The sequence below is a fragment of the Myiozetetes cayanensis genome, unplaced genomic scaffold, assembly GCF_022539395.1.
Source record: "Myiozetetes cayanensis isolate MyiCay16 unplaced genomic scaffold, myiCay2020 scf4, whole genome shotgun sequence".
Lineage (NCBI taxonomy): Eukaryota > Metazoa > Chordata > Aves > Passeriformes > Tyrannidae > Myiozetetes > Myiozetetes cayanensis.
In genome coordinates this window covers 59,304,290-59,317,705 of record NW_026087631.1, presented here as the reverse complement: position 1 = coordinate 59,317,705, position 13,416 = coordinate 59,304,290, and the positions used below count along the sequence as shown (strand labels likewise).

At 41.9% G+C, this 13,416-nt stretch overlaps 1 protein-coding gene across 1 annotated transcript in view; it reads right to left on the bottom strand.

Annotated features, from left to right (window-relative positions):
* Positions 1–12,841, bottom strand: part of PLCXD3 (phosphatidylinositol specific phospholipase C X domain containing 3) — an 82,550-nt gene extending 69,709 nt beyond the window's left edge. Inside the window, exon 1 of the mRNA XM_050328731.1 lies at positions 12,674–12,841. Coding sequence (XP_050184688.1) covers positions 12,674–12,776 — 103 coding nt within the window. The 5' untranslated portion in view covers positions 12,777–12,841. The remainder of the gene's footprint in view (positions 1–12,673) is intronic.
* Positions 12,842–13,416: the final 575 nt, after the last annotated feature.

Below are 13,416 nucleotides of genomic sequence, written 5' to 3'. Positions count from 1 at the left end.
ACCAGCCACATCACCAACTGTCAGTGTTTTCAAATGATGATATAGAGCTGTGTCTGCTGCACACTTTGGATGGCGTAATGTCAAAGTTACCCAGCCTGGTAATTTGCACTGTGATGCCTCAAGGATCTCAAGCTCTACTGCTCTTCTCAATGTCCAGTCCAGGCATCAAAAACTCCATAAATCCTTACCTTCAATGCAATACATAAAATTCATGCAGTAAACCTCTTCTGTTCCCCAGAATTGTTTAAACTACCTGTTTTCAAACTATAACAGTTAGCAACATGATATGAAAATCCATGGAGCCCCTGGTGGTCTAGTGGTAAAGGCGCGGCGCTGTCACCGCCGAGACCCGGGTTCGATTCCCGGTCAGGGCCACTCCCGGGCAGGTGGGGCTCGTTAGCCCTTAAAGGCAACCCATCTACGTCCTGAGGACCTCGCTGCCACCGTCCAAGCTCGCTTGGCCCCGGCAGATGAACCTTAGGATTAAAGGGTGGGCTCAGTTCCGCGCACACTGTGTCTCACCTAAAAAATCCAATGCGCAGGCTGGAAGGTGGAAAGACCTTCCCCGGATCTTCACTCGTGAAGACTGGCCATTATATATGAAAATCCATCCAAAATCAGAGACTAAAGCAAGAGGATTGATCTTTTCTAAGAAGCTGTTCACAAAAGATATGATGAGTCTACATGTTCCAGGGTTTCAGAAAACTGACCAATATTGCTGTTATGGAAAAACTACGCACAGCCTAAAATACACCACAAACATTTTAAAGCTCTTTCCTGAAGAGTATTTTTTGTTTCAGTATCTGTCTCAATTCCATACTTATTCCAGAAAAAGATCACTACATCTGACCTGGGAGACAAGACCCAGAAATTTCAACCTTTACTTGTCCCAAGAGTTCTCCAGACCTCAATTATATTAACATCTTAAAAGATAGTTTAATAAGAATTTGAAAATAAGCCAGCTTGTTTTTGAAATATACAGGTCTAAGCATTAAAAGATATTATTATAAATAAATGTAAATACATCATATTTTCTACAGTAAAAAGGAGCAAGTCTGTGAAAGGTCCACTAGCTCAAATACCATTATAATATAGATCAAAACCAAAATATTACTTAGTGGTATTTCAGTAGGGTACTGTCTCAAAATATTCCATTAGACTATGTGCTATTTCCTCCTCTTCTCTACGTAAGGGCCTGATCTAGCACTATTAGTCACCACAGTGTGTCTGTCAGTTGACTGTGAAATGCCATAGGTAAAATCCCAAAACCTGATTTTCGCTTTCTGTTCTCCAATTTATATTTAGGTCATAAGGAAAGACAATAGAATTTTTTGACAGAGTTGAATTGTAAAGCTTGTGATTTCTTCACCTTGAAGATAGGTTATTTTTTCTTTCATGTAGCTATGTAATAATGGTTCACTTAAAGATTACAAGCAACATAAGCTGGTACTCTTCTTTCTGACATATGCATTGCATTGTGTATTTTAGGGGGCTGTATTTAGGCTAATCATCTAATCAGCATTGCTTTCTTCAGCTGCTCAGAGCAATTTATTCATCAACAGAGGTAGACTCAGTTACACTCTGCACAGTGCACAAAGTAAAAAAATATCAGTGTAACTGCTCAGATTTAGTGCCACTTCATACAGATCTGCATTTACACATGGTGTAAGGCAGTAGCAAACCAGAGCCAGTCAGACTAATGTCTGAATTTCTCCTGTCAGTGAGTGAATCCTGTTATTGAATAAACTGTTGGAAAAAACAAACCAAACCAAACCAAAACAAACAACAAACCAAAGAAAGAACCCACCCAAGCCATGACCTGAGTTCAACTTACACCAAAAGTTCACTTCAAATATAGTATTTCCCTTCTTTCCTCGTGGATCTTTCCTGTTTTGCCTGTAAGTTGGTGCAAATTTTGAAAACACGTTACTTTGTCTTAGATAATAACTTTTAAGCACTGTTTTAATCTAGTGGAGAGAGAAACAGGACTGTTAGCCTATTCCTAACTCCTTTCAAATGTGATTTCCATGTAGAATACTACTCCTCCATATTGATACTGGCTTTACATATTCTATGAGTATTTCTGGCCTGCATCGCACACTTAAAACAGTTGAAGTAACCCCTGATGGGAATTATGATGTAAAAAGGGATTGCATTTTCCTTCTTGGATTCAGTGGTCCAGGAACAGCATGCTCTTAGACAACAGCAATTTCAAAATGAAAAGGCATTATCTCCCACTTGAGTTGGAGAAGCTACTTTCAAGGAATTAAGGTTGTTTATCAGTGCTTATGAATACCTCTTGAAATATGAAAACACTTAATTATTAAAATGTTTAAATGACAAGACCATCATCTTCCTTCTCTCTGATAAAATTCAACCTAATTCACAGCCTAGGATAGGTGGTTTAAAGATTAAGAAATCTTGTCTTTCTTAGGACATGGGAAAGCAATGCCAAAGAAAGATAAAATACAGTTCTGAAAATTACACTGGTGGCTTAGTAACTTACTTGAGAAACAGGCTGAGCTTAAAGAAGCCACCACAAATGTTAGTCGCTTTAGGGCAGGAAGCACAATGCATGTGATTCAGAAAGATGTGTTTCCTCCAGTGCAGAGAAGTGTAGATATATATGGATTGTAAATAGCCAGAATTTACTGAGCACTGGGAAAATGAAGAGGATGTCCAGACATATCCCTACCCCTCTGCAGTGGTGGTGTTCAGGTTGCATCTGCTGCCCCCAGTGTAGGTTTTGTTGCTCCATCCAGTATCTAGTCACTGTCAAAAACCTAAGCAGCTCCAGAAGCAGGCACAAATTTGTCCCAGTCATGTTCTCTCATCGCATCTATGTCACAAACCCTCTGGTGCCCTCTTCCCTCAGCAGTTTCAGCTCTGTATTCTCCAGCAGCCAAGGGGAACAGGCAAAGTCCCTATTCCAGCCTCCTTTACACACTAAAGGGCATAGTCTGTAAGATCTTGACAGCTCTCCCTTGAAGCCTGCTGGCAAAACAGGCCATCAGGCTATACAACATAATTTGGATGCAACTTTTTGGCTCAGAAAGTCCACAGGGTAGAAGAGTCAAGTGTAGGGGGAATATCCCTTTATTCTCAACCTTGTCCTTAAGCCTTTCCTGTATACAAACCAGAGATGAACCAGAGCCAGGGCACTGAACTAACTGCACCTTTGACCTCCTTCAGCCCAGCACTTCTCACCCTGACCATAGATCTCCACTTAGCAACAATCAAACAGCGTAATCCCAGTTCAGTTTAATCCTCCCTGTGTTTACTTGTCCAAATACAAAGAGGGCTCTCCTGCAAAACTGAAGGCACTTGCCAATTGCAGAGGTCATTCCTGGTTTTGTAAAGGATGCAGCCTCACAGAAAACTTTAAGAATTCTGTGGTGGACAGAGTACATTAACATGCAGCTAAGAACTGAAATCCTAAAATGGACCAGACCAGACAACCTTCCAGTGACTTATTCTGAGCCCTACAGAGCAGGAGAATGTGACAGGGCCAAGTACATAACGACCCAGAAGCCAGCCATTTCTCTGCAGTAACATCACTGCATTATCCTAAGCTCTCAAGGAAGTCAGTGTTGGTTTTACTGGTTCACACTCATACTGTTTCCAGTCAGAGGAGTCTGAAGCATTTTCAGCCAGTGTATTAAAACCAATCTTAGAAATCCCAGTTTTCTTCTTATTCCACACTATGATTTCTAACGGGATTCCCGCCTCTTGGACACTAGAAGAAACAGCATTCATTTGTACATGCGCTGTCCTTCACAGTGTCCCTTGGCTTGTTTCCCCTATAATACAGCTACATCCAAAAATTACTGAAACTGGCTTGTTTTCTCCTTATGTATTGTCAACTTATAAAATGTTCCTCAAAACACTCACTAGGCGTCAACACTAAATAACACTTGTCTAACGGCACAAGTCCAGCTCCCTCTCACAGGAAGAGCCTGTGCTACCAGATAAGCCTTGAAGCATGTCCAGATGTGTACTCCCCATCCCTATCCTGGACAGCACTTTTTTGAAACTCTCTCTCCCACTTGAAAGCATAACAGCTGTCAACTTTGCACCAGAAGCAGAGTAAGCCAGAACTCCAACTGAGCAATGCTTTGCAGATTACAGTTCATCAAAACTGAGGTACTTCTGAGCCATTGGAGAAGCTGCACTTGAATCCTGGAAATGGTGAGAGAACGATACTAGCCAGGGGGAAGTAGTTGAAGCACTAAAAAAAAAAAACAAACCAAACCTCAGACAACAAACCAACACAGAAACATGGCCCAAAACAGACAATTCCAGGCTTGGGTTCACATACTTATGTGGCCTAAGTAGTCCTGAATTCAAACATGCAGTTTGTTGACCAAAAAAAATATACTGCTGACTCCTGTGATGTATCCTCACAGGCAGTAAGCAGAGATAATTCCAGCTGCACCTGCTGAGAAGAGGTTCTGGGGATCCAGTGAAGCAACACCCTAAAAGTGTTTTCTTAGTGCAGTGAGGATGCAGATGAATGCAGACAAACATAGCACCTTCTATTCAATGTCCAAGTTAGATCTTTGTCTCTAGAGAACTTCCAGTAAACACCCTCCTCCCACTTTTTGTGGCTGAGGGATACTCGGGAATTTCTGTTCAAAAACAGCTTCATCCAACCTCTGCTAACCTCAGTGTACTAATAATTCACTTCTACTGCAGTGCCACGCAGAGTGCCAGTGCAGTCGCCACTGCTTTCCAGCAATGGAAAAAGCAACTGCCATGTGTCTTCTGCAGAAGCTTCAAAGTGATCTCCTGATCTGCCCATCACATACATATGAGCCACTTCTGAGGTGCAGACACTTCAAGTCTGAGGGAACCAATCCAAAATTCTCACATTTTTGGATCACATGATTTGCACACGCATCTTCACACATGAGATACAAGGGATACCACCTACCCAGTTGGATGACTTCTGAAGTAGTATTTGTGAATATGATCTATACAATTAGAACAGTCTTGTAAAAATTGAGGGTTTCAACAGAAAGAAAGACTAATCCCAAAATAGGAAATGTATTGGGATTCTTGTGGAAACAACTAAAAACTGTACCTGCTCAAACTTCTCTGCCAACAAACCAACTTTTGGGTGGCATTCCCACGGCTGGAAGGCAGCACTCCACCAAAAATTGTTGTGAGCTTTGCCGTGTAAAACAAACACTCTTTCTCCCAAAGCACAGCCTAGGGATCAGCGAAATGTTCCACAACCCATGGAGCAGACTTCCTAACCCAGCTCCCCTCCTGAGAGAAAGGCCAGCCTCACATCAGGGGTCTTCCTGAGATTACCCAGATCAATCTACAAAGAAGAAAAGATGGTAGAGATTTCTAACAGCTTTCTTAAGACCATTCAGCAGTGTCAGTGAATGAAAATGCATCAGACTTCTCCATTTCTCTTCTAACCTTCAATGGCCGGCATCTGAATGAAACATCAGAAGATGTTTGCAGTCACACACTGATTCAGAAGATGTACAAACACACCACTTGGTTTTGGTGTGAACACCCAGACCAGTTTGAAGCGTGTATTTTTGAAGCATGTATTTTCAAGGTTAAAGTTCTAACAATAGGATCTAGGAAAACCAACAAGCTAATAAACTTTGAGGCTCTAAGACATCAGTTTGATTGCATAACTCATCTATTCTACCTTTTCCTATTCTTAGTTAAATCCCAGTTTAGCAACCTTTCATAACTATAAAACCAAGTTGCATGGCTGTCAAAGTATAAATACATGGCAAAGGTTTAACAGGTTTAAAGAAAAAAAAAAACGTTTTCTATTAAAATACAAATACATTATGGATGACAGCATGACAAAAAGGTAAAGCATAAAGTATAATATCCAACTCACTGGGTTTTGTTTTGCTGTAAAAAAGAAGGCTACATAATTTACTTAATGGCTACATTAGTTCATTGCCCTTTATCCTTGTTTTTTTTTTAAATTACAAGCGAAATTTATAATCCAGTAAACTTCACTGAGAGGTTTTCCCTTCATAGCAGCAGCACGTGTCTTATATCTCCAGTCATCTGAAACATCCTAAGTGACATGCACAGAGGGGAGCAAATCCTGCAACCACAACAAAGCAAATCCATTTTTTCTTCCCATCCTTTCTCTTTTCCAAGCTATTCTGCAATAGTTTATTTCACAGTTGAAAACTAAGTATTTAAGCATGAGATATGTGAACTAACCAGATTAAAGAGATTAAATGAAGAAAAGATTAACTCTATTTAATATGAAAAGAGATGGTTTAAAAGGTGCCAAAGCATCTGAAAACAGTTTTAGCAATTTGTTTAAAAATTAGACCACAGTGAAAATTGTGAGATGGTTTTAAAACACACATCTGTACTTTCTAACAAGAAATAATATATGTTAGCCTTTCTGTACAGTTATCGACTGATACTACACAGCTGTTCAAAACAATGGAAAAGATTAAACCAAGGTTTGTTAAATAGGTAAAATAAAAAATCACTCAACTTTGTAAAAGTTTAGATCAAAATCCAAACCACCAGATTTTAAACCACCTTTATTTCAAACTATATAGTTTCCAGTGTCCCATGGGCTATACTGTAGGGACTGCACAAGGAGATCTATTCACAAAAGCACCCATAATTTGTACCTACTTTGAAGAAAAGACAAGATGGGCAGGAAAGCTATTCCGCCTGGAATTGGCTGCTCTTTGAAGAGCAGAACTGTTAAACACCAATCTGTCTACTAAATCTGAATACTATTTGTAAGTGATATACAATTAATTTCTAAAGAAGTTGCTAGAATTTTAATTATTATCTCTATGTAGAGCAGTAGAAGAGATTGCATAGCCCTCCTAGGGGTCTTAAAGTTACAATCTTCATAACTTTGTCTACTTTGCACCTGCATTTTTAACTACTTGCACAGACGAGTGTGTCTGAGGATCTTCAAATCTAAGTATATTTTGTAAGAAAGACACAGTTCAAGTTGCACTACAGTAAGAACTGTAGAAAGTTACAAACATAAAGCACATACCACCAAACACAAAGTTAAAAACTGTCAGAAGGTAAGGGCAGTCTGGATATACAGAGCAGCCAAGAAATTTTCAGACAAGAGATAAAACAGCGGTTCAGTGAGTTGGAAAGACAGAAATAATTCCAGATGGCAACAAAGCTGCTCCCTCTGCCGCACCTGCCATGGTGGCAGGATACGAGGCAGGTCAGAGAAGGCCGTTCTGTTGGAACTGAGCCGCGGGAGACAGAGTGGACAAGGACTGCTGGATTAATAAACAGCCCCTGTGGGGAAACCAAGCAAAGGCAGCTTTGAATTACCTCTGGTCGCAGATGGGCAAGTAAGTGAAGGGCTTGAACTGTTTGATTTTGCGGCAGTGTGAGGAACCAAACAGCTTCATTCTGTGTGTGCTAGAAACATGTCACAGCAGGAGAAATTAACGGCGCATGCTGCAGGAAACTGTATTACACAGAAATATTTCTGAAAGGGTTGGAAATTACAGACTGGAGTGTGCAGGGCCAGAAAGAGACCGTTTTGAGAGAAAAGTGATTGATGTAAAAAGAAGAACATCAACAAGGAGAAAAAGAGAGATCCTAAAAGAGGTTTTGAAGGTCAGATATAAGGATCTTTGCTCATTTTCTGATCAGAAAATAAAGCATAAAGTATTTATTTCTGATAAAAGAACACCAAAAAACTAGCGTAGGGCACACTGGCAAAAGAAACAGCTCTTCCAGATACCTATATGGATGTCAAAAGCTTAGAGGTGCCTTGCATTATGGACTTATTTATAAATTTACCTGCATCATCAGTCCATGGTTCTAGACAGAGCTCATTTTGTACAGAGTCAGACCCTGGCACATGACGAAGAGGTACTCTGTTGATCACTAGTGGACATACGAGGGTGAAAGAGGTCCCAAGTGCTTCTTACAGACAATCATTCTTCACATTTAATCCAAATCCAAATCATCGAAAGTTCAAGCTCAAAAATTAAATAGCTTCCTAATAACATTTAAACAGTGAAAATGTTGTGTGCCTAGGTAACCAACAAGGAAGAACTTCTAGCCTTTTTTAAGATGAAAGAACTTCCCCACAGGGCTGAGAAGTGTCTGTCCAAGAAACAAAGTAATCACTTGAAAATTTGCAAGCTATTACAGGTATTCAAAACAGAGCTGTTATGTTAACTCAGTAGTGCTGTTATTCACAAAAATGGTTAAAATATTCCAGCTACACTAACATACATGCTTTTCCCAAATCCCCTCATACCATCTCCCTTCTTCTAATACATCTTTGGCATAACATACATCCTTCCTTTTTGTAAAATAACTCCCTTTGAGGTCTTTTCAAAGCATGATAGTGGAAAACACAAAATTCAAGTTGCAGAGCCTCCTTCTAAAGATGGGTAGTGTTAAAAAATTCCACCTGGTAGCAGCTTCTTATTTAAGATGAACCAAGTTAGCTCTGCTGTGTCTAGCAATTGTTTTCCAGCTGATGGGCAGAGAACTACATATGTCAAAAGACAAACAAAAAAAAAATTAATCTGAAAAACAAGAGATGCCAATCTCTTTTAAGGAACTACATTAAGCACATATAGCAGCCAAGCTGGTGTCACGGTGAAAATAAATGGTACTGAAAACTGTGTTGCTTATAGTGCATCCTTGAGCACCAAGAGAACATGCTGAGGTCAGAAGTTTCATCTGCTCAAAGAAAGCAGAGAACTCTCCTAGGAAACAAAAGCCTCCTTGGAAACAAAAGCCTGAAGAACAACTGTAGAAGTTTTGCACTCAAGGGATATTCTGGGTGTTAAATTAATCCAGAAGACTTTATCTACACTATATGATGGACAGACATGTCCCTAGTACGGACTGCTCGTATGACACATCTTAAGCTAGCAACAGTTTTGTGGAGGGACTAGTTACTTGAGGAGATAAATACTCTTACATCATAAACTATCCTTATGGACTTCTCGGAGGCTTGGAATATTAGCACCAGTGGAAAAGGCAACATGCATTACACATATTATTTGTACAAAACCTCAGACTGGTATAAAACTAGATACATATTTAAAGACTGTCAATAAGAAAGTTTATCGATCAGTAAGTGGATCGGTTCATGAGGAAATGCTGCCTACTCACGTCTATTTACTGCACTGCACATAACTCATATGCTCAATACAGATAAGAAGAGCACATTGACAAAGCAGAGTATAAAGGCTCTCCATACCTCACCTTTCAGCCTCAATTTGGGGGCACAAAGATTTAAGTTCTATAAGCATGCTTTACCTACAAAAACCTGTTTCTTATCCTGAGCAAAGAGGTACAGGCACTGAAAAAGCTACATTTTGCTAATTACTGAAAGGTGTCCTCTCCCCAGACATCAAAATCCTCCATCTTTTTCTTAGCCAAAGTGTTGCAAGTTTAGCCAGGTAGATTCTTTATCACAAGAGGTTGTTTACAAACACTAGAAGACATACCCCTTAGCCTAAAGTCCCAGGAACAGCTCCTTTCAATAGTCTAATAGCAATAGAAGATTAAGAATGTGTGGCATTTTCTGGAAACTAAGGGATTATTTTATTTCCAAATAATGTATACTATTATTTGCTACTAGTAGTATCACCTGAGGAAAATCTGCCACTTGCAGTGTAGGAGAACACAGACATAGGCAGCACAATGAAAGAAGAAAACTTCATCCTATAATGCATCATCCTCATATTTGGAAGAAATACAAATGGAAAAGTTTCTGACAGACAAGGCTAGCACACATTATATTAGAGACCTCCGCCTCATCTACTGGGTTTCTGGACTTAGGGAAAAAAAGGTACCTGGTCCGAACTCCAGAGAAAAAAATTAGTAAAAGAACTTACTGAAATAATAACAAAATCCAGTGCTGAATATGAAAGCATAAGTGGTGCTAAATAATTTAAATTTATGCCTGCATAAGCTTAACAACTGACCAATAAAAAAGTGTGATCAATGTTTTTAAACATACTATGAAAGGAATGTTCCTTCAAAATATTGTTTACATACAGTCATGAGAGAATATTGTGGGTTTTGTGCTCCTCTTTCCAACAGTTAAAATAATACAAGCATGTCTGTGAAAAGACAACACAGTGTATCATCTCAGTTCTAAGCATTCCTACTAAACAATGAAAAATTTAGTGACAATTTCTAACAAAACAATATTTCTCCCCTGATACAGTGGAACACCCTTTGTACTGGAAAATTCATTCTAACATTTTCAAGCTGTTTTCTTCAACATTTGCAGTGGACTGGCTTTTGGATCCTGGCTCCATAACTGAATTTCATCCAGCTGAATTAAGGTCAAAAACAGTATGCATACTGTGCAAAGGAAGTTTAAATCCTGCTGGGGGAAAAAAAAAAAAAAAAAAAAAAGCAATGTAAATAAAATGCTATTCACATGATATGGCAGTACTTCTATGAATATAATTATAGTATTTACACATTATTTTCCAAAGCAGTTAAAAAATCACGAGTTAAAACAATGACAATATGACATATGAAGGTTTGCATTTTACACATTCCTTGCATTAACTACTTGGACACTAGTTATATGTTAATAGCTATTATGCACACATATCAACCTTCAGCTGTGGACATATGGGAGAAAACTTTCAAATATTAGGAATATCTGAAAGATTTTTTCTTCTTAAAGGATAAAATCAATCCCATGTTAGCCTTTGTACTTAATGTTGTATATTTCCACACTGTTAAATATAATAATAAATCTAAAGGTTAGAAGATAATATTTAAACTGCACTGATACCTCTGGTCTCTGTGCCAGGCCCCCTAGCTGACAAATTCATAAGAAACGTATTGCACCCTCCCCATACGACTCTATTTGCCAAAGCTGGCATTTAAAAGTTGAAATAGGCAGATAAGAGGTTTGTGTCAATTTACCCTAACAGAAGGACAAATTTCAAAGGTCTTAACAGTATGCCACTCAAGTCATATAAGTTTTGTTGCTAATTTCACAAAAAGCAATCCTCTGTTCATGGCTGTTACATGAACAAATTCTTACAGCCAATGTAAGGGATCAGTCTCTGCACTTACAGCCTACAGAACTTGCCCACTGCCTAATGCTGTATTGGGATTAAGTGGCCACTGTAGGTTTGTTTTGGTTTGTCTTGTTTGTTTGTTTTCACTTAAACATATTAACAAGGTGTGAAAGCTTGTATTATTATTGCCAAAGCTCTGAGAAACGTCCACTCTGAAAAGCTGCGGACAGTTCTTACAATGAGGCTGTGAGAAAGTAACAGAGAGATCTTGGGGAGATAGATGCATCAATAACCATGCCCCATAATTCTTCCTTCGGTCAAGGAAGCCACTTAATGGTGATGCACATCGAAGGCAATTTTTTGCATCTAGAAGCAAGGGAGTTTGATCATAATGCCCTCAAACCAGGAAAACGTCTCCAAATCGTTGAACCTGAAAAGCCACCACGAATCAGAAACAGACTCATTTCTCATCATAGCCAGTGTTCAGTAAGAGCATTCCACAGTTTGTGGGTTAATGAAAAGTTGTTAACACCAAAAGATTTTTACAGCTCCAACATAGTTTGATGCATCAATTGAGGACGTTGGATTCCCATGCCTAAGAGGGACACAATTTTATACAGGACATATCCGATCAACAGCAAAAAACAATGTAGCAAGTAAAGTGCTAGACAAAGCTTGTCTAAATTGTAAGAAATTAAGACATACTTTTAGAAGGGCACATCTTTGTTTAAATGAAGTTACAGAAACATATTCTAGCAAATAGCAGCTGCAAATACATTGTCTTAATGTCTTTAACATTATAAAAATTCCTGTAACATGAACATAAAATACACAAAATACACAAAACTTGCATGAAGTGAACATTTCTCTTGAGAAGCTTATAAGGTATTAAAGCTTCTGCATCTCTGAAACCTCATTCCTGTTCGGCACCTCAGAGAGAACGGGTTGCTGGTAAAGAGGTCTTGCAAAACGAGGTACTCCCTCAAATCCGAGACCATCTGAATCAATTACTGGCTTGCATTCTGAGATGCATTTTGCCTAAGTCTACAGCTATAGTTATTACCTTGCAAAAGGGGAAAAAAAAAAAAAAAAAAAAAGCTGAGAGAGCAGGAAAGAAAGAGTTCATAGCCTGAGCACCACCACCTGCCATTTCTCATCTTATTTGAATTTGTGTTGAGATCGAACGCTTCCTGACGGCGTCAAGGCACGAAGCCGCGCAGTGCCGCAGCCCTGCCTCCTCTCGCGGCAGCCGCAGCCCTGCGCCCGGCCGCGCTCCGACCCACCGAGACGCACAAGTTTACGAAGAAACGGGAGGTATGTGGCATTTTGGAGCTACGCGAGGGCTGCTCATCGGGCTGTTACGACAGTGTGGCGGTGCAGGAACAGGCTCCCTACCCACCCCGGCTCCAGTACAGCCCCCTCCGTCTCCCAGCCCGGCAGTGCCCGGCGCCGCCGGAGCCGCGTCCCGCGGGAATCTCCCCTCACCTGCCCCGCATGGCAGCGCGGCAAGGGACAGCCACGGAGCCCCGCGGTAAGGAACAGCCACGGAGCCCCGCGGCAGCGCGGCCGGGACGCGCCGCCTCCCCAGCGGTGCGTGCGGAGCACTGAACCGCGCCGAGCGCTTCGCTCTGCCGGCCGTGGGAAGAGCAGCCGGGAACACCTACCGGGAATGGCCAGGTTGGTGAGCGGGGTGCTGTGGAGGCTGCCGGGCAGCGCTGCCATCCAGTCGGCGAAGAGCAGCTCGTTCTTGCCTTGCGATGAAGCCATGCTGCCGCTGCCGCTGCCGCTGCCGCCGCCGCTCCTTCCAACTCGCGCGGCTCCGGTGTCGGCCCCAGCCCCGCCGAGCCCGGGCCCCGCCCGCCCGGCGCCGCCTCCCCACGCCCCGCCGAGCCCCCGCCGCCTCCCCACGGCGCGGCCACAGCGCCCTGCGGGCCGGCACCGAGCGCTGCGGGGCCGGACGGCACCGCCGGGGTGCGGCGGGCGAACCCGCCCCCAGTACCGAGGAGGGAGCGGTGTCACGGCCCAGCCCCGCACCGGGCACCCACCGGCTCGCAGCGCTCTCGCCACATCGCGCCAGACCCGGGCAGGGAGGCGACAGCAGAGCCCGACCGGGCGTCCGTGTCCGGGACGGTGCTCGGGGCCCCGGCGGTGCCGCCCTGCGTGGCCCTGGAACTCTGCGGCACATGCCTGACCTTGGCCGTGGGTCGGCTGAGTGCCCCGTGGGGAGACCCGGCACCCAGCGCAGCCTCGGCTGCCTGTGCTGAGAATGTCTGCTTTTGCAGCGGGTTACTCACATGGAAAAAAAGCAGTGTGCCTTAGTTGAACACTCTCCCGGGAGATCTAATTTTTTTGGCAATAATTTTTTATTCTCCTTTTGAGGATGATCCAAAATAGTAGCTTCTATTCT